Source organism: Bufo gargarizans, chromosome 5 (genome assembly GCF_014858855.1).
Source record: "Bufo gargarizans isolate SCDJY-AF-19 chromosome 5, ASM1485885v1, whole genome shotgun sequence".
In the NCBI taxonomy this organism is placed as follows: Eukaryota; Metazoa; Chordata; class Amphibia; order Anura; family Bufonidae; genus Bufo; species Bufo gargarizans.
In genome coordinates, this window is record NC_058084.1 from 396,737,818 (window position 1) to 396,759,469 (window position 21,652).

At 45.1% G+C, this 21,652-nt stretch overlaps 1 protein-coding gene across 4 annotated transcripts in view; it reads left to right on the top strand.

Moving 5' to 3' along the window:
* The window catches only part of LOC122937809 (ATP-dependent translocase ABCB1-like), a 182,715-nt gene that overhangs the window by 46,623 nt on the left and 114,440 nt on the right, over positions 1 to 21,652 (top strand). For all 4 annotated transcript variants that reach the window (XM_044292882.1, XM_044292884.1, XM_044292883.1 and 1 more), the window contains 4 exons: positions 1,799 to 1,850; positions 18,655 to 18,846; positions 20,376 to 20,547; positions 20,618 to 20,742. In XM_044292882.1, the coding sequence (XP_044148817.1) occupies positions 1,799 to 1,850; positions 18,655 to 18,846; positions 20,376 to 20,547; positions 20,618 to 20,742 (541 nt within the window). The remainder of the gene's footprint in view (positions 1 to 1,798; positions 1,851 to 18,654; positions 18,847 to 20,375; positions 20,548 to 20,617; positions 20,743 to 21,652) is intronic.

A 21,652-nucleotide genomic window follows, 5' to 3' on the forward strand; every position in this document is an offset into this window, starting at 1 on the left:
GGAATATGGTGTTTGATCTGTAGGCAGCATGTTATAGAGCAGGAGGAGCTGAGCAGATTCATATACAGTTTTATGGGAAAAGATTCAGTATAAGGCCTCATGCACACAGCCGTTGTGCGGCCGTTCTGTGCATTGGGGACCACAATTTCCAATGGGTCCGTGATCCATCTGCACCGTAAAAAAATAGAACATGTTCTATTTTTTTTTGCGGTTTGGAGGCATGGACAGAAACAGCACGGAAGCACTCCATTGTGCTTCAGTGGGGTTCCATGCAGCTCAGCTCCGGATTGCGGATTCATATTGCGGACCCGCTGTCGGGCAATGGCCGTGTGCATGAGGCCTAACTTAGATTTAATTCATTTAAAGGGGGTCTTGCGCCTATCTCTAGAACAGAGCTTGCAAAGTGAATGAAAGCACTCCATGCACATGCGGCCGCCTTCATTCATCTCTATAGTACTGCCGAAAATAGCACTGGCTTGGCTTTTTCTTGGCAACCCAATAAAAGTGGCGCAGGTCTTGTCATAAATTAGACGTATCCTCCAGCAGTCAGTGCATCTAAACAGAAATCTATGACAGCTGAGAGCTGCCGTACAATTCTGGCGCCTGAAAAATAAAAGAAGATACATTTGTCTGTGTTTTTGGGCCACGCCCCTTTCCTGCCCTTGTCTCGCCCCCTTTTGGAAAAAAGTTTTTAAAAAGTCATATTTTAAAAAGTCACAAACACACAGTTTGTGACTTTTTAAAGCCAATTATCTGGCACAAGAGAGATGATAAAACGCTTCCATTTTACCTATTGTGTCACCCCTATCTTCTTATACATTGTAAGCTTTTGTGAGCAGGGCCCTCATTCCTCTTGATTTAATTGTTGACTTGTTGGTTATGTAATGTATGATTTTGTTTTTACATGAAACTCAATTGTAAAGCACTGCAGAATAGGTTGGTGCTATATAATTATTATTATGTTGTGTGGTGTAGCGCCATTGTATCCACTCAGAACATCGATCTAGTGAGCAGTGAAAGACATGTAATGTCCCTGCCCGTTACAGCTCCTCCACATGTTTATGGTGGTGTGGACCTTGCCAATTACTTCTAATTTCCTCCAAATCTGCTTCATATCAATGCTACTCTGATATCTCTAACAATGGATATTAAACCATGGGTTATTGTCACCAAGGGATACCGTAATCCTCGGTGCTTTAATCTGCATTACAACTAGGTTTAGGAGTTATTTGCTTAAAAAGGTTGAGCGTCCAGTACATATTGATGACCTATCCTCTGGATAGGTCACCAATATCTGATTATGGGGTTCTGAATCCCGGTACTCCTACCGACCAGTTCTTTAGAGAAGAGGTGGCACTTGTACGAGCACTGCTTCCTCTTCAAGATTACACTGAGCGTCATGTAGCTTGCAGCACCAGCACAGTGTAATTACAAGTGAATGGGATAAGCGCTTGTAATTACACTGCGCCACCAAGACTTCTGAGACGATTCACAGTGTAATCTTGAAGAGCAAGTAGTTCTCACACCAGTGGCACCACCAGCACAAACAGCTGATCGGCAAGGGTGACGGGAGTCAGACACCCGCCGGTCAGATATTGATGTACTGACTGCACAACGACTTTAATATAATGTGGATTTATTTTAAATTATCATTTTGTCTATGTGGGGAAGTCATGAAAAGTGTTCTCTAAATTGTCTTGATGGCCTTTAATAAGTTTTTTAAATGCATACCCATGTAAAATAATACCTTTATGAGGCTTGTTAACCATGCTTAATATACGTCCTTCTTTCCTTTTAGCTTCAAGTAACATTTCTGGTTGTTCATCAGGCTTTGACGCTGAAACACCCAGGTAGGTGATGTGTGATGACTAGAGTTGAGAGAATCAAAGTTTAAAATGGTAACAAATCAGATTTTTTCTAAAATGGCTGCTGCACACGTTAAAGGGTTTCTACCACTTGCATATGACATATTTGGTGTTCAGACACTAGCGATCCGCTAGTGTCTGATGTACCATACAAGCTAATTATTACATTAATCCGTTCGGCCGTTTGGTTAAAAAAAGGACTTTTATATTTATGCAAATGAGCCTCTAGGTGCTATGCGGGCGTTTTTCCAGCACCTAGAGGCTCCGTCTACCTTGCAGTTTGCCGCCCAGCGCCTCGCTCCAGCACGCCCATCTTCAACTCTATTCGATCCTCCCCCTGCTTCTGCCTTCCGAAATCTCGCGCCTGCGCCGTTCGTCGCGGCATTCGGCGCAGGCGCAGTCAATGTCTGACCGCTCCGTGCTCAGACATTTCCACTGCGCCTGCGCCGATGACATCGGCGCAGGCGCAGTGGAAATGTCTGAGCAGGGAGCGGTCAGACATTGACTGCGCCTGCGCCGAATGCCTCCGAATGCCACGACGAACGGCGCAGGCGCGAGATTTCGGAAGGCAGAAGCAGGGGGGAGGATCGAATAGAGTTGAAGATGGGCGTGCTGGAGCGAGGCGCTGGGCGGCAAACTGCAAGGTAGACGGAGCCTCTAGGTGCTGGAAAAACGCCTGCATAGCACCTAGAGGCTCATTTGCATAAATATATAAGTGCTTTTTTTGACAAAACGGCCGAACGGATTAATGTAATAATTAGCTTGTATGGTACATCAGACACTAGCGGATCGCTAGTGTCTGAACACCAAATATGTCATATGCAAGTGGTAGAAACCCTTTAAAAAGAGGAAATAAGAAGCTCAGGAATGAGGGGAGCTATTCTATTCCACCTTCCTGCACTAATTGGGGTTAAAAAGTGTTATAATACTACAGATTTTAGGTTGTTCACATTCTTGTATACATAATTCAATTCGTTTTGATTGTGTAATTGGGGTGAAATTGTAGCTTGATACTACAGATTTGATGGTGTTCACATTATTTTATGCATAATTCAATCCTCCTTAAATGTTGAATTGGGGTGAAATTACGGTTTGATACTACAGATTTTAGGGTGTTCACATTCTTTCATACGTAAGTAAATCTATTAATCCTTAATTGTGTAATTGGAGTGAGATATCGGTCTGATACTACAGATTTTGGGGTGTACACGTTCTTTTATATACAATTCAATTTGTTTTAATTGTGTAATTGGGGTGAAATTGTGGCTTCATACTACAGATTTTATGGTGTTTACATTCTTTTATACATAATTCAATCTTCCTTAAATGTGTGATTGGGGTGAAATTATAGTTTGATACTACAGATTTTGGGGTGTTTACATTCTTTCATACGTAAGTAAATCCATTCATTCTTAATTAGACCTCCAGACCCCCAAAAGCCCCTCATTAGACCTTTAGACCCAAATCAACCCCCCATTAGACCTTCAGACCCCATTAGTCCTCCAAACCCCCAGACTCCCATTATACTTCCAGACTCCCAATCAGACCCCAATTAGACCTCCAGACCCCAAATCAGACCTCAGACCAGACCTCCAGACCCACAATCAGACACCATTAGACCTCTAGACCCCCAATCAACCCCAATTAGACCTCCAGACCCCCATTAGTCCTTTAGACGCCCAGTCAGACCCAATTAGACCTCCATACCCCCAATCAGACCTCCAAACCTCCAAGAAAACCCCCATTAGACCTCCAGACCCCAATCAGACCCCCTTTAGACATCCAGACCACCAATAAGACCTCCAGACCCCCAATCAGACCTCCAGTCCCCCAAACAGACCTCCAGACCCCACATATCAAACCTCAGATCAGACCACACCCCCTTTAGATCTCCATGCCAGACTCCGCCCAATATATGACCTCAGATAAGACCCCTATTAGATCTCTTAGATGCAACCCCCATTAGATTTTCAGACCCCATATAAGACCCCCATTAGACCACTGTTCCCCCACATCAGAACTCAGACCAGATGTCCAGACCCCAAATCAGAGCTCCATTAGACTTTCAGTCCCCCACCAGACCTCCAGACCTCTAATCAGACCGCCATTAGACCTCCAGACACCCAATCATCCCCCATCAGACCTCTAAGCCACCAATCAGCCCCCCATTAGACTTTCAGACCCCATTAGTCAACAAGACAACCAATCAGACCCCCATTAGTCCTCCAGACCATCAACCAGACCCCCATTAGACCTCCAGACTCTCAATCAGACCCCATTAGACCTCCAGCCCCCCAATCAGACCTCAGACCAGACCTCCAGACCCGCAATCAGACCCCCATTAGACTTCTAGACCCCCCACTAGACCTCCAGACCCCCAATAAGCCCCCCATTAAACCTCTAGACCGCCATTAGTCCTTCAGGCCCCCAGACTCCCATTAGACCTTCAGACTCCCAATCATCCTCCATTAGACCTCCACCCCCCCAATCAGACCCCCATTAGACCTCCAGACTCCCGATGAGACCCACATTAGACTTCCACACCCCAAATCAGACCCCCATTAGTCCTCCAGACCCCAATCAGATCCCCATTAGACCTCCAGACTCCCAATCAGACCCCCATTAAACCTCAATACCCCCAATCAGACTTGCAGACCTCCAAGCAAACACCCATTAGACCTCAAGACCCCAATTAGACCCCAATTAGACCTCAATCAGACCTCCAGACAACCAATAAGACCTCCAGACCACCAATAACACCTCCAGACCCCCAATCAGACCCCTATTAGACTTCCAGACCCCCAATCAGATTCCCAGACCCCCAAACAGCCCCCATTAGACCTCCAGACCTCCATTAGTTCTTCAGACCTCAATCAGACCACCATTAGACCTCTAGACCCCTAATCAGCCACCTATTAGACCTCCACACCACCAATCAGAGACCCCATTAGACCTCCAGACTCTCAATAGAGACCACCATTAGACTTCCACACCCCCAATAAGACCCCCATTAGTCCTCCAGACCCCAATCAGACCCCATTAGACCTACATACTCCCAATCAGACCCCCAATAAACCTCCATACCCCTAATCGAACCTTCAGACCTCCAAGCAAACCCCCATTAGACCTCCAGACCCCAATCAGACCCCTATTAGACCTCCAGACCCCCAATCAGATCTCCAGACCCCAAAACAGCCTCCATTAGACCTCTAGACCTCCATTAGTCCTTCAGACCCCAATCAGACCACCATTCGACCTCCAGACTCCAAATCATACCCCTATTAGACTTCTATACCCTTAATCAGACCCCATTTGATCTCTAGACCCCCAATCAGCCACCTATTAGACATACACACCACCAATCAGACCCCATTAGACCTCCAGACTCTCAATCAGACCACCATTAGACTTCCATACCCCCAATCAGACCACCATTAGACCTCCAGACTCCCAATCAGACGCCATTAGACCTCCAGATTCCCAATCAGACGCCCACTAGACCTCCATACCCACAATCAGACCTTCAGACCTCCAAGCAAACCCCAATTAGACCACCAGACCCCAATCAGACCCTCATTAGACCTCCAGACCCCTAATCAGACCTTCAGACTTCCAAGCAAACCCCCATTAGACCTCAAAACCCCAATCAGACACTAATTAGACCTCCAGACCCCCAATCAGATCTCCAGACCCCCAAACAGCCCCCCATTAGACCTCTAGACCTCCATGAGTCCTTTAGACCCCAATCAGACCACCATTCGACCTCCAGACTCTAAATCATACCCCTATTAGACCTCTATACCCTTAATCAGACCCCATTAGATCTCCAGACCACCAATAACACCTCCAGACCCCCAATCAGACCCCTATTAGACCTCCAGACCCCCAATCAGATCTCCATACCCCAAAACAGCCCCCCATTAGACCTCTAGACCTCCATTAGTCCTTCAGACCCCAATCAGACCACCATTCGACCTCCAGACTCCAAATCATACCCCTATTAGACTTCTATACCCTTAATCAGACCCCATTAGATCTCTAGACCCCCAATCAGCCACCTATTAGACATACACACCACCAATCAGACCCCATTAGACCTCCAGACTCTCAATCAGACCACCATTAGACTTCCATACCCCCAATCAGACCCCCCATTAGACCTCCAGACTCCCAATCAGATGCCCATTAGACCTCCAGATTCCCAATCAGACGCCCACTAGACCTCCATACCCACAATCAGACCTTCAGACCTCCAAGCAAACCCCAATTAGACCACCAGACCCCAATCAGACCCTCATTAGACCTCCAGACCCCTAATCAGACCCCATTAGACCTCCAGACCACCATTCAGACCTCCAGACCACCAATCAGACCCCTATTAGACCTCCAGACCCCCAATCAGTTAGACCTCCTCCAGACCCCCATTAGACCTCTTAGATGCAACCCCCATTAGACCTTCAGACCCCCATATAAGACCCCCATTAGACCACCATTCCCCCACATCAGACCTCAGACCACACCTCCAGACCCCCAATCAGACCACCATTCGACCTCCAGACTCCAAATCATACCCCTATTAGACCTCCAGACCCCCAATCAGACCCCCATTAGACCTCTAGACCCCTAATCAGCCACCTATTAGACCTCCACACCACCAATCAGAGACCCCATTAGACCTCCAGACTCTCAATAGAGACCACCATTTGACTTCCACACCCCCAAAAAGACCCCCATTAGTCCTCCAGACCCCATTAGACCTACATACTCCCAATCAGACCCCCATTAAACCTCCATACCCCCAATCATACCTTCAGACCTCCAAGCAAACCCCCATTAGACCTCAAGACCCCAATCAGACCCCAATTAGACCTCCAGACCCCAAACAGCCCCCATTAGACCTCTAGACCTCCATTAGTCCTTTAGACCCCAATCAGACCACCATTCGAGCTCCAGACTCTAAATCATACCCCTATTAGACCTCTATACCCTAAATCAGACCCCATTAGATCTCCAGACCACTAATAACACCTCCAGACCCCCAATCAGACCCCCATTAGACCTCCAGACCCCCAATCAGTTCTCCAGACCCCAAAACAGCCCCCCATTAGACCTCTAGACCTCCATTAGTCCTTCAGACCCCAATCAGACCACCATTCGACCTCCAGACTCCAAATCATACCCCTATTAGACTTCTATACCCTTAATCAGACCCCATTAGATCTCTAGACCCCCAATCAGCCACCTATTAGACCTCCACATCACCAATCAGACCCCATTAGACCTCCAGACTCTCAATCAGACCACCATTAGACTTCCATACCCTCAATCAGACCCCCCATTAGACCTCCAGACTCCCAATCAGACGCCCATTAGACCTCCTGATTCCCAATTAGACGCCCACTAGACCTCCATACCCACAATCAGACCTTCAGACCTCCAAGCAAACCCCAATTAGACCACCAGACCCCAATCAGACCCTCATTAGACCTCCAGACCCCTAATCAGACCCCATTAGACCTCCAGACCACCATTCAGACCTCCAGACCACCAATCAGACCCATATTAGACCTCCAGACCCCCAATCAGTTAGACCTCCTCCAGACCACCATTAGACCTCTTAGATGCAACCCCCATTAGACCTTCAGACCCCCATATAAGACTCCCATTAGACCACCATTCCCCCACATCGGACCTCAGACCACACCTCCAGACCCCCAATCAGTCCCCCATTAGACCTCTAGACCACCAATCAGCCACCCATTAGACCTCTAGACCCCCATTCAGCCACCCATTAGACCGTCAGACCCCCATTAGTCCTCGAGACCCTAAATCAGACCCCCATTAGACCTCCAGACCCTCATTAGATTTCCAAACACCCAATAAGACCCCCATTAGACGTCCAGAACCCCAATCAGACCTCGAGTCCCAATCAAACCCCTATTAGACCTTCAGACCTTCAGTCCCCCAATCAGACCCCCATTAGACCTCCAGAACCCCAATCAGACCTCCAGATCCCCAATTAGACCCCAATTAGACTTCCACACACCCAATCAGAACCCATTAGACCTCCAGACTTCTAATCAGACCCCCATTAGACTTCCACTGTGATCCCAGTCTTTTAAATGCGGGGCTCAATCATACAAAGTTAAAATATGCAAAAATAGCACAAAATGCGGTTGTTACTGTGTTGGTTAGGTCTTGTAGTTAACATAGGCGTGCACACTGGGTGTGCCGGGTGTGCCTGGGCACACCCTAATCAAGCCTGCTGGCTGGCGAGTACTAATGAAGCGCTTCCATTTTGGAAGCGCTCATTAGTGCCGGAGGACCAGGAAGCAGTGAACACTATGTACTTACCGCTTCCTGGTCCCCGGCTGTCGGCTGTGCAGGGCTGCTCACAGTGTGAAGCACTTTGTGACGTCACGTTGTGCACACCAGTTCAGAGCACAGCCGACAGCAGGAGGAAGAGGATCGCGGGCGGCGAGAAATGTCGGCGTCCAGGAGCAGAGAAGTGTTTCTTTTATTTTACAAAAAATCTGACTGCTGGAGGCATAATGGAAGCTAATGAGGCATATGGGGCCTAATGAGACATATAGGGCTAATTATGCATATGGGGGCTAATGAGAAGCATATGGGGGCTAATGAGAGGCATAATGGGGCTAATGAGGCATAATGGGGGCTAATGAGGCATAATACAGGCTAATGATAGGCATAATGGGGCTAATGAAGCATAATGGGGGCTAATGAGGCATAATAGGGGCTAATGAGGCATGATGGGGCTAATGAGGCATAATGGGGGCTAATGAGGCATAATGGGGGCTAATGAGAGGCATAATGGGAGCTAATGTGAGGCATAATGGGGACTAATGAGGCATAAGGGCTGATAATGGGGGTTAATGAGGCATAAGGGCTGATGATGGGGGCTAATGAGGCATAAGGGCTGATGATGGGGGCTAATGAGGCATATTGGAAGCTAATGAGGCATAATGGGGGCTAATGAGAGGCATAACAGGGCTAATAAGAGGCACAATGGTGGCAAATAAGAGGCATAATAAGGCGCTAATGAGAGGCATTATGGGAGCTAATAAGAAGCATAATGGGGGCTAATGAGGCATAATGGGGGCTAATAAGAGGCATAATGGTGGCTAATGAGAGGCATAATGGGGGCTAATGAGGCATAAGGGCTGATAATGGGGGCTAATGGCATAAAGGCTAAATATATATATATATATATATATATACATACATATGCGTGCGGTGTGTGTGTTTGTGCTTTAGGGTGCACACCCTAATGCAATAGGTTGCACACGCCTATGGTAGTCAATTGATATTAATATTCATTTATTTAATCATCTTTGATATTTGATATTGTAACAGATTTTAGTTGTACTGATAGTCCATGTTAATCCATATGTTAGTGAGATATTAGGTTCAGCCACATGTAGTCTGTTTGACCACATATGTCAGAATGTAGTGGAGTAGTTACTGCATTTATGGAACACTTATTATATCCATATAGCACTCACCGCACTCGTGCGGCCCCCAACGTTTTCTGTGCGGCACTTGGCATATATGCCTAACACATACTTTGTTCAGACAGTGATCAAATTATGAATATAGCGCTTAGTGCTACGGCACTTGTCTACCCTGAAGTTTGACAATATGTCCGTGTTACTCACTGTTCGAATAAATCCTGTGGGAGAGCGCAAGGGGCCGTCATTGACGGAAGAGATGTGTCACCAAGGTTCCTGGCCTCGGTGAGGTAAGAGACGTTAATTTTAAGTGTCAGCGGCAGCTAGTGTGTCACAACCAGACAGCTGAGAAGCTCTGACAGAAGCCTTTCAGAACCTCCTCCTTGAGTTTCTTTGTTGTGATGTTCAGTTCCTCATCTCGTTAGCCTCTCTCAGCTGTCATGTAGTTGGACTGATTGCATCCCTTTAAATTCCGCCCCATAATGCATTACTGGGCGGCTTATACTACTTCCTGGAGTGTGTGTGCATGCTGATCTTGTTTTCCAGTCTGCTACAAAGTAAGTGCTGAACATTTATCTGTTATTTTCTGTTTTCTGGATCCTAGGTGACCCTGACTCCCTCCGTGTCTGGTGTAGGGAGCCAGTGGTCGTGTCCCCTCACTATTGTAGGGTGTTCAGGGGTTATATAGTCGAGGTACGTGGATATGCAACCATCCACCTCTGGGATCTTTGCATAGGCTGAGCAGCCAGGGAAAGTCTCAGGTCTTGTGCAGGGGTCTCCCTTTTGGTTCCTTAGCTTTGGATCCAGTGAGTCATATATGCATGTTGCTTTGTCTTGTTTCCTGTACACCGTCCGTGACATTATAAGCCGCCTAAACCGTCTCAAGCATGGATCCAGTTTCACTTTTGGCTGAACGCTTCCAGGGTCTTTCATTGGAGGTAGCTGATCTCCGTAAGACTTTTTCTCAGCTTCAAGTGACCGGTTCAGCTTGCGTTCATGGAGTTTGTTCTGAGCCTAAGATCTCGCTCCCGGATACGTTCTCCGGGGGTAGTGAGAATTTTGTGCGTTTTAGAGAGGCTTGCAAACTCCATTTTCGCCTACTTCCCCATTCCTCTGGTGATGAGGAACGGAGGGTGGGGATCATTATATCGCTGCTCAGGGGTAACGCTCAGTCTTGGGCCTTTTTGCTGCCGGAGGGGGCACAGCCTCTCCGTTCAGTGGATGAATTCTTTTTAGCCCTGGGTCAGATATATGATGATCCGGATCGTATTGCTCTGGCTAGACTAGGTCTATTATGCCAGGGTAAACAATCCGCAGAAATATACTGCTCAGAATTTCGGAGATGGGCAGCTGATACTGGTTGGAATGATGCTGCACTCCGAAGTCAATTTTGCCATGGTCTTTCAGAGGGATTGAAAGATGCATTTGCCTTTCATGAGAGGCCTATTCCTTTGGACTCTGCTATGTCTCAGGCCGTTCGTATTGACAGGCGTCTTAGAGAGAGAGTAGAGATGTCCCCTTCCTGTCATACTCAGTCCCAGGACAGTGCAGCGGTCTCATTCTGTGCGCAGGGGTCTCGGTCGCTGTCAGCCCCTGCTGAGCAGGAGCCCATGCAGCTGGGGTTGATTGCTTCTGACAATAGAAGATTCAGCTCGCATGGGAGGGTTTGTTTTTGTTGTGGAGGTAACATAGTAACATAGTATATAAGGCCGAAAAAAGACATTTGTCCATCCAGTTCGGCCTGTCATCCTGCAAGTTGATCCAGAGGAAGGCAAAAAAACCCTGTGAGGTAGAAGCCAATTTTCCTCACTTTAGGGGAATAAAAATTCCTTCCCGACTCCAATCAGGCAATCAGAATAAATCCCTGGATCAACGATATCTCTCTAGTAGCTATATCTCTCTAGTAGCTATAAATCATTTGGCAAATGTTTGTCCTTCTAGGAGATTCAGGCAGTTTTCTGGGAGTAATAAAGAAACAAACAGGAAAAAATCTTTTAAAAATGTTCCGTCTGTTACTATTGGCAGGGTTGAGGCGGAGATTGAAGGTTTTCCGTTTGCTTGTTGTTCCCGTTTTGTCCTGCCGGCTAGGGTGGCGCTAGAGAGCAAGAACATTTTTTGTGAGATTTTTGTGGATAGGGGAGCAGCTGTCAATCTCATTGATAATCAATTTGCAATAACTCATGGTTTCCAGGTGCGCACTTTGGGAAAGGATATTCCTGTTTTTGCTATTGATTCCGCTCCACTTTCTCAGAAATCATTAAAGGGCATAGTTCACAATATCCGTTTAATTGTGAGTGATGCTCATGTTGAGGATGTGTCATGTTTCGTCCTTAGCGGTTTGTCTACTCCTCTAGTGTTGGGGCTACCCTGGCTCACTAAACATAACCCCACCATTGATTGGCAAGCGAGGCAAATAAATGGTTGGAGTGACTTTTGCAGAGAGAATTGCCTCACGACATCTGTTTCTGAGGTTGCTACTAAGACTGTACCATCTTTTCTCTCTGAATTTTCGGATGTCTTCTCTGAGAGTGGAGTTCAGGATTTGCCCCCGCACAGGGAGTACGATTGCCCTATCAATCTCATCCCAGGCGCCAAACTGCCTAAATCTCGTTTATACAATCTTTCCCAACCTGAGAGGATCGCTATGCGTGCTTATATCTCTGAGAGTCTGAGAAAAGGACACATACGACCCTCGAAGTCACCTGTTGCCGCTGGTTTTTTCTTTGTTAAGAAAAAAGATGGTTCTTTAAGACCATGTCTGGATTTCAGGGAGCTGAACAGTATTCGTGACCCTTATCCGCTTCCTCTGATCCCGGACCTGTTTAACCAGGTTGTTGGGGCTAAAGTCTTTTCCAAATTAGATCTAAGAGGGGCATACAACCTGGTCAGGGTCAGAGAAGGAGACGAATGGAAGACGGCCTTCAATACCCCTGAGGGCCATTTTGAGAATTTGGTTATGCCTTTTGGTTTGATGAATGCCCCAGCCGTTTTTCAGCATTTCGTGAACAGTATTTTTTATCATTTGATGGGAAAATTTGTATTAGTGTATTTGGATGACATTTTGATTTTTTCTCCTGATTTCAAAACTCATAAGGAACATTTACGTCAGGTCTTGCTCATCCTGCGGGAGAATAAATTATATGCGAAACTGGAAAAATGTGTGTTTGCGGTTCCAGAAATTCAATTTCTGGGGTTTCTTCTCTCCGCTTCTGGTTTTCGCATGGACCCTGAGAAGGTCCGCGCTGTGCTTGAGTGGGAGATTCCTGAGAATCAGAAGGCGCTGATGCGTTTTTTGGGCTTTGCCAATTATTACAGGAAGTTTATTTTGAATTATTCCTCTATTGTTAAACCACTCACTGATATGACCAGAAAGGGGGTAGATTTTTCTTCTTGGTCAGTAGAGGCGCGTAAGGCTTTTTCTAATATCAAGGAGAGTTTTGCTTCCGCTCCCATCTTGGTGCAACCTGATATTTCTTTACCCTTCATAGTTGAGGTTGATGCTTCTGAGGTGGGTGTGGGGGCGGTCTTGTCTCAGGGTTCCTCTCCTGCCAAATGGCGACCGTGTGCCTTTATCTCGAAAAAACTCTCCTCCGCAGAGAGAAATTACGATGTGGGAGATAGGGAATTGTTGGCCATCAAGTTGGCTTTTGAGGAATGGCGCCATTGGCTAGAGGGAGCCAGACACCCTATTACCGTATTTACTGACCATAAAAATCTGGCCTACTTGGAGTCAGCCAAGCATCTGAACCCGAGACAGGCCAGATGGTCTTTGTTCTTTTCTAGGTTTAATTTTGTTGTCACGTTCCGCCCTGGAGTTAAGAATGTGAAGGCAGATGCCCTGTCACGTTGTTTTCCGGGAGGCGGGAATTTTGAAGACCCGGGTCCCATTTTGGCTGAATGTGTGGTGGTCTCTGCTCTTTTTTCTGAATTGGAGGCAGAGGTGCAGGCAGCCCAGTCAGAGGCTCCTGATCTTTGTCCTCCTGGGAGGTTGTTTGTGCCTATCGCTTTAAGACACAAGATTTTTAAGGAACACCACGATACGGTCCTTGCTGGGCACCCGGGGGCAAGAGCCACACTGGATCTCATCGCTCGGAGATTCTGGTGGCCTGCGCTTCGTAAGTCGGTTGAGGGTTTTGTGGCAGCCTGCGAGACTTGTGCTCGTGCCAAAGTCCCTCATTCACGGCCATCAGGTCCTCTCCTTCCCTTACCCATTCCTTCCCGTCCTTGGACACATCTGTCCATGGACTTCATAACGGACCTGCCTCATTCCTCAGGGAAGACTGTGATTCTGGTGGTGGTGGACCGTTTTAGCAAAATGGTGCATTTCATCCCTTTTCCTGGTTTGCCCAATGCTAAGACACTGGCGCAGGCATTTATTGATCACATTGTCAAATTGCACGGTATTCCTTCAGACATAGTCTCTGATAGGGGCACGCAGTTTGTTTCCAGATTCTGGAAGGCTTTCTGTTCTCGCTTGGGGGTTCGGTTGTCATTCTCTTCTGCTTTCCACCCACAGTCGAATGGCCAGACAGAGCGCGTCAATCAGAATCTGGAGACATATCTGCGCTGTTTTGTGGCGGAGAATCAAGAGGATTGGTGTTCTTTTTTGTCCCTTGCTGAGTTTGCTTTAAATAACCGTCGTCAGGAGTCCTCTGATAAGTCACCATTTTTTGGTGCATATGGGTTTCATCCGCAGTTTGGGACTTTCTTGGGAGAGGGGTCTTCTGGTTTACCTGATGAGGACAGATTCTCCTCGTCTTTGTCATCTATTTGGCAAAAGATTCAGGATAATCTAAAGAGCATGAGTGAGAGATATAAGCGTGTGGCAGATAAGAGATGTGTGCTTGGTCCGGACCTGAATGTTGGTGATCTGGTGTGGTTGTCTACCAAGAATATCAAATTGAAGGTTCCCTCCTGGAAGTTGGGTCCTAGGTTTATTGGGCCTTACAAAATCCTGTCTGTCATCAATCCTGTTGCCTACCGTCTTGATCTTCCTCAGACTTGGAAGATCCATAATGTTTTTCATAAGTCCTTATTGAAACCTTATGTTCAACCCATTGTACCCTCGCCTTTGCCTCCTCCTCCGATTATGGTTGATGGGAATCTTGAATTTCAGGTCTCTAGGATTGTGGATTCTCGGCTTGTCCGCGGTTCTCTCCAGTACCTTGTTCATTGGGAGGGTTATGGTCCTGAGGAGAGGATGTGGGTCCCAGTGACGGACATTAAGGCCTCTCGTCTCATCAGGGCTTTCCATAGGTCCCATCCTGAGAAGGTGGGCTCTGAGTGTCCGGAGTCCACTCGTAGAGGGAGGGGTACTGTCACAACCAGACAGCTGAGAAGCTCTGACAGAAGCCTTTCAGAACCTCCTCCTTGAGTTTCTTTGTTGTGATGTTCAGTTCCTCATCTCGTTAGCCTCTCTCAGCTGTCATGTAGTTGGACTGATTGCATCCCTTTAAATTCCGCCCCATAATGCATTACTGGGCGGCTTATACTACTTCCTGGAGTGTGTGTGCATGCTGATCTTGTTTTCCAGTCTGCTACAAAGTTAAGTGCTAAACATTTATCTGTTATTTTCTGTTTTCTGGATCCCAGGTGACCCTGACTCCCTCCGTGTCTGGTGTAGGGAGCCGGTGGTCGTGTCCCCTCACTATTGTAGGGTGTTCAGGGGTTATATAGTCGCGGTACGTGGATATGCAACCATCCACCTCTGGGATCTTTGCATAGGCTGAGCAGCCAGGGAAAGTCTCAGGTCTTGTGCAGGGGTCTCCCTTTTGGTTCCTTTGCTTTGGATCCAGTGAGTCATATATGCATGTTGCTTTGTCTTGTTTCCTGTACACCGTCCGTGACATAGTGCTGACTGACAATATTGGTTATTTAGTGTAGCTGTAAAGCTGATCCGGGCCGGCTCTTACTGGGAGCAGCCAAAGTGCAGGGTGGGTGGCTGTTCCCCACGTTCCAGGCTGGGTTTTGGTTAGAGATATAAAACCCAGCCAGTTGTCTCAGTTGGTTGTGGATTATCCTCCATTTTAACAGTGGATCTGTGGAGTCTCTGTGGTTTGAGATCTGCATGATGTGTGCCGTACTAAAGGGCTGAGAGCCGCATTGCTGAGAAGCAGGCCCTAAAGCATGTTGGGGACTGCTACTGCCAGAACCGCTGACAAGGGGAATGCTTTTTGTTCTGTGGACTTGCCATGGTGTGAATTAACACCAAGACGACAAACTGTCATTATTTATTTATGTGTGAATAAACACTGCACTGTTTATGTTTTTGCCTTTGTACTGCGTCCGCTAATCTGCCTACCAGAGCGAATCCCTACAATCCTTTCAGCTTACTCGCTCACGGCTCAGCTGCACAGGTCTTTGTTGAGGCGTTCCCCGCTAGAACAACACCTTCGCTGGCTGTAATCTTCTCCATCGAATTTTTCCTGGTGCATGCGACATCAATCTTCCAGCATGCCAGAACTTGATGATAGATTATGAGTATAGTCGTGCTTCTAAGTTTCCGTCCACACTGTCTTTATATAAGCCAACACAACCGCCACCAGACGCATTTTGGACAAAGTCCTTTCTCAGTGGTATAAAATTCAGAATTGAATAAAATACTGGGACCTAATACTAGATCTTTAAATAGTGTTAAGTAAGATCAAATATCTGGGCTGGATCACTACTAGACTGAGTATCATTATTTCCATTGTTTGAACTATGTCTTTCATTTTTCCTTTTTTCTTCCATTCTGCATAGATTTATAAAAGGTTTTTATAATAGAAATAAAGACAAAAACTTTAGAATAAAAACTATACGATAAAAAATGGAAAAATAGTAACAGTGATAGAAATATGTATATAAAGATATGTCAATAAAAAAAAACATTCTTAATATCTGGAAAACTCGTTCATTGCGTAATGTGGGTGATATCATTTCCAGATATCCAAGAATGTGTTTATTTTATTTTTTTATAGACATAACTTTATATACAGTCGTGGCCAAAAGTTTTAAGAATGACACAAATATTAGTTTTCACAAAGTTTGCTGCTAAACTGCTTTTAGATCTTTGTTTCAGTTGTTTCTGTGATGTAGTGAAATATAATTACACGCACTTCATACGTTTCAAAGATGACATGACATTACATGACATTTATGCAAAGAGTCAGTATTTGCCCTTCTTTTTCAGGACCTCTGCAATTCGACTGGGCATGCTCTCAATCAACTTCTGGGCCAATTCCTGACTGATAGCAACCCATTCTTTCATAATCAATTCTTGGAGTTTGTCAGAATTAGTGGGTTTTTGTTTGTCCACACGCCTCTTGAGGATTGACCACAAGTTCTCAATGGGATTAACATCTGGGAAGTTTCCAGGACATGGACCCAAAATGTCAACGTTTTGGTCCCCGAGCCACTTAGTTATCCCTTTTGCCTTATGGCACGGTGCTCCATCGTGCTGGAAAAAGCATTGTTCTTCACCAAACTGTTGTTGGATTGTTGGAAGAAGTTGCTGTTGGAGGGTGTTTTGGTACCATTCTTTATTCATGGCTGTGTTTTTGGGCAAAATTGTGAGTGAGCCCACTCCCTTGGATGAGAAGCAACCCCACACATGAATGGTCTCAGGATGCTTTACTGTTGGCATGACACAGGACTGATAGTAGTGCTCACCTTTTCTTCTCCAGACAAGCCTTTTTCCTGATACCCCAAACCTGTGGTCGGCAAAGTGCGGCTCGCGAGCCACAAGCGGCTCTTTAGACCCTTCAATGCGGCTCTTTCCCACGGCGATCCATCCTGCACTACAGAGGAATCGAATCTTGCCTGTGGGATGCATTTGCGTTCCACAGGCAAGATAACTAGTATTAGCGCACGCGCATCACAGTAGGACCGGCAGTATGCATCTCCTTCCAGAGTAGACGTCGGAACGAGGAGGAAGTGATGAAGGGTATTGCACTACTTTTTTGCAATGCGGAGGCACAGCCAGAAGCACCACGGAAGCACTCTGTAGCACTCATATCCCGGATCCTGGACCAATTGAAGTGAATGGGTCCATGATGCGGGCTGCACACGGCATCATGGACCCATTCACTTCAGCATGCGCTTCCTTCCTATATATTTTAGGTGGCTCTCAAAAGAAATTTCAATCGTGGTTTTGGCGATATTTGGCTCAGTTGACAAAAACGTTTGCCCACCACTGCCCCAAACAATCGGAAAGAGGCTTCATCGGAGAATATGACTTTGCCCCAGTCCTCAGCAGTCCATTCACCATATTTTCTGCAGAAGATCAATCTGTCCCTGATGTTTTTTTTGGAGAGAAGTGGCTTATTTGCTGCCCTTCTTGAAACCAGGCCATCTTCCAAAATTCTTCGCCTCACTGTGCTTGCAGATGCGCTCACACCTGCCTGCTGCCATTCCTGAGCAAGCTCTGCACTGGTGGCACTCCGATCCCACAGCTGAATCCTCTTTAGGAGACGATCCTGGCACTTGCTTGACTTTCTTGGACGCCTTGAAGCCTTCTTAACATGAATTGAACCTCTTTCCTTGAAGTTCTTGATAATCCTATAAATTGTTGATTGAGGTGCAATCTTAGTAGCCACAATATCCTTGCCTGTGAAGCCATTTTTATGCAATGCAATGATGGCTGCACGCGTTTCTTTGCAGGTCACCATGGTTAACAATGGTAGAACAATGATTCAAGCATCACCCTCCTTTTAACAGGTCAAGTCTGCCATTTTAACCCAATCAGCCTGACATAATGATCTCCAGCCTTGTGCTCGTCAACATTCTCACCTGAGTTAACAAGACGATTACTGAAATGATCTCAGCAGGTCCTTTAATGACAGCAATGAAATGCAATGGAAAGTTTTTTTGGGGATTAAGTTAATTTTCATGGTAAAGAAGGACTATGCAATTCATCTGATCATTCTTCATAACATTCTGGAGTATATGCAAATTGCTATTATAAAAACTTAAGCAGCAACTTTTCCAATTTCCAATATTTATGTAATTCTCAAAACTTTTGGCCACGACTGTATATATGATAATACATTTTTTTTTGCTGAAGGGTGGTAGGCAGGCCAAATCAGAAATTACCTAATTTACATTAACCTCAAAGTAATTGTTTGTGATAGATTAAGAACCCACTCCAAACAACTAGGTTACTGGAACCTATTTACTGTTTATTTTGTATTAGTGAAGAACATGTAGACTACAGCTTGTAAGATACACTGTGGTGACATCAAGTGCATACATTAGAAATGGGCCATTAAGATTTTTATTTTTCATGTGACATCTTTATGCCTTACATTGATACATATTTTTATTTCTCTTTACTTTTTTAGATTTACCAATAATTTTCTTATAATTGGTTTTGCCTCGTTCATCTTCAGTTTTTTACAAATGTGGACATTTCTAATCTCTGCAACAAGACAGACTATGAGGATTCGGCAAATGTGTTTCAGTTCTATCCTTCATCAGGAAATGGCTTGGTTTGATTCATATCAGATTGGGACTCTGAACAGTAGACTAACAGAGTAAGTAGGTGAAATGTTTTTGGATGTATAGTTGCAGTTGAACAGTGTCCAACGGTATTAATATAAATGTCTTTTATAATCAATACTCTGTTGATGCACGAACCTTGTAATATCTGATCCTCAACAAGAACAGAATACTAAAAGTCAAACATGATGGTGGTAGTAATCAAATTTTATTTGATTAGCCAACCATTATAATAAGACAGCCAGTACTTATACTGAGAAACAATACAGGTAACACATCTTAGTTTTATGCAACATGCTCAACATTTGAAAGATAATGCTACATGTGAATCCTTAGGAGTACAGATATGTAAAACTATATACTGTGCAATGCATTCAAAAAGTCTTCAAGCCCTTTCACTTTTTCAAATTTTCTAATGTTCATCTCTGTGCTGAAGTAGATGTGGTGACGCCAAACTTACCAAGTTGTCATTCGTCAGCGTCCAAAACATCACTTTTGTCACAAGGAATCGGGAATGGATCCAGGAGGATTTTCATACTCCTCTGGCTTGAGCTGATGAATAGATCTGACCTTGCTGATGGTGGCCCATCTTGCCACTGCAGCTGTCTGACTGCCTACCAGCATGATCCATACCGTATGGCTGCTGCCACCATCATGCCACTGCCGCTGTCTGCCTGCCTACTAACATGTACTGTATGGCTGCTGGCGCTTCTGCCTCTGCCACTGCTCTTCCACACTGCTAATCCCCTATAGGGAGTTATGTAACAAGTTTCAGGGCAATTGGAGCCACTCTGGTTCAGATTGAATCAATTATTCCAAATTGTTTGAAAAATTTGGCAAATATGAAAACTAACCGAATCTCAAAAGGTCCACTCATCTCTACTGTAAATATATCTCTGTTTGAGAACAAGATGAAGCTCTTGTTGTATTAATGAGTGGTGTAAGGTTTGTTTGTCTTAACTCCCTTAACTCCCTAGTTTGAAGCTTTTTACTTTGACTCTCCTGAAGCTTATATGGATACTCCCAAGTGGTGGCACTGCAGTAGTCCCTGAATGAACAACTTACATTCTCAAGCAGTTCTGTTCAGTAATGATGTATAGGTACACATGAGGTGTCTGTTCTGTTTTTTCTCTTTTCTCAATTTTCTAAAAAGTGACTCTGTTGATTTCCATTCTCACATCACTTTCTTTGGATCCAGATCCCAAGCCACTGTTCAAACTAACCTGGGGGACAATGCAGTAGGCCCCCAGGCAGTGTTGGTGTGGAGTTCCTTGAGCCCAGAAGAGGAAAATAATCTTGGAGCCCAACTCCCATATTATCAATAAAGTCTAATAGGCTTTGATTCAAAGAAATACTGTAAATCCTACTGGCTCAAAAAGCAGCTTCAATTTTTTTTTCTCCTGTACCTTTGGGCCCACTATGACACTCAATGTATCCCCTAGTCTCCAATAGCACCACTTTCCCTAGCTACTTGGACGATCCAGCTGACTTTCGGTAACATAATAAATTCACAAGGTTCACCTCCTGCACTATGCTAATTATACATTTATCTTTCTTTTTATAGGGACATTAATACCATATATGAAGGACTATCCATTAAATGGGGCATATGTGTGCAATCTATTTCATCTGCTATATTTGGCATTTCTATAGGATTTGTCCTAGGCTGGAAACTGGCACTAGTGATCTTAGCATCTGGTCTAATAATCAGTTTTTTAATATCACTATGGATTAAGGTACGTTTCTAAAACTCAGTAAGCTAAGTATTGGTGAATGGCTGCCAATTTAACAATCTTGTTTTTGCAGCTTTCTTCAGTATTTACAATTAAAGAGTTAAAAGCCTATGGGATGGCGGATGCAGTTGCAGAAGAAATCTTGACAGCAATAAGAACAGTCGCTTCATTTAATGGACAAGAAAAAGCGATGGAAAAGTATGTCATTTTTAGTTTGGTTTTATGGTTCCACTGCATAGACTGCCTACTGGACATCTTGCCTTATTAATTTCCCATCTATAATGGAGAAATGTGTGTGATTCAGGACCATCACTAAAGTGCTGAGAGTTGTTTGAAGTCACTTTTATATATGAAGCTCAAAACAGTCCAACTAGACAGTAAGAAAAAAAATAACATTAACAGAAACCCACAACAAACACAACTGAAATACAGACAACAAAAAGACTAAGGGCTGTTTCACACGAGCGGATGCCGTGCGTGGCATCCGCTCCGTGAAAGAGTGCCAAGACCCGATGCAGACTGCAGAGGCACGGAGCATTAACATGACTGATAATGCTCCGTGCCTCTCTGTGACCTCTTTACTACGAAATCACAATGACAACAGAGAGGCACGAAGTATTATCAGTCATGTTAATGCTCCGTCCCTCTGCAGTCTGCATCGGATCTTGGCACTCTTTCACGGAGCGGTTGCCACGCACGGCATCCGCTCGTGTGAAACAGCCCTAAGGGTGGCGTTTATTATAAATTATACTCCACTTTTTGGAGTATTAACACCTTAAGGACCGAGCTCATTTTCACCTTAAGGACCAGGCCATTTTTTGCAAATCTGACCAGTGTCACTTTTTGTGGTGATAACTTTAAAACGCTTTGACTTATCCAGGCCATTTTGAGATAGTTTTTTTCAGCACATATTGTACTTCATGACACTGGTAAAATGAAAAATGCTAAATTTACCCAAATTTTTTTTAAAAATTGCAAATTTCCAAGTTTCAATTTCTCTACTTCTATAATACATAGTAATACCTCCAAACATAGTTATTACTTTACATTCCCCATATGTCTACTTCATGTTTGCATCATTTTGGGAATGATATTTAATATTTTGGGG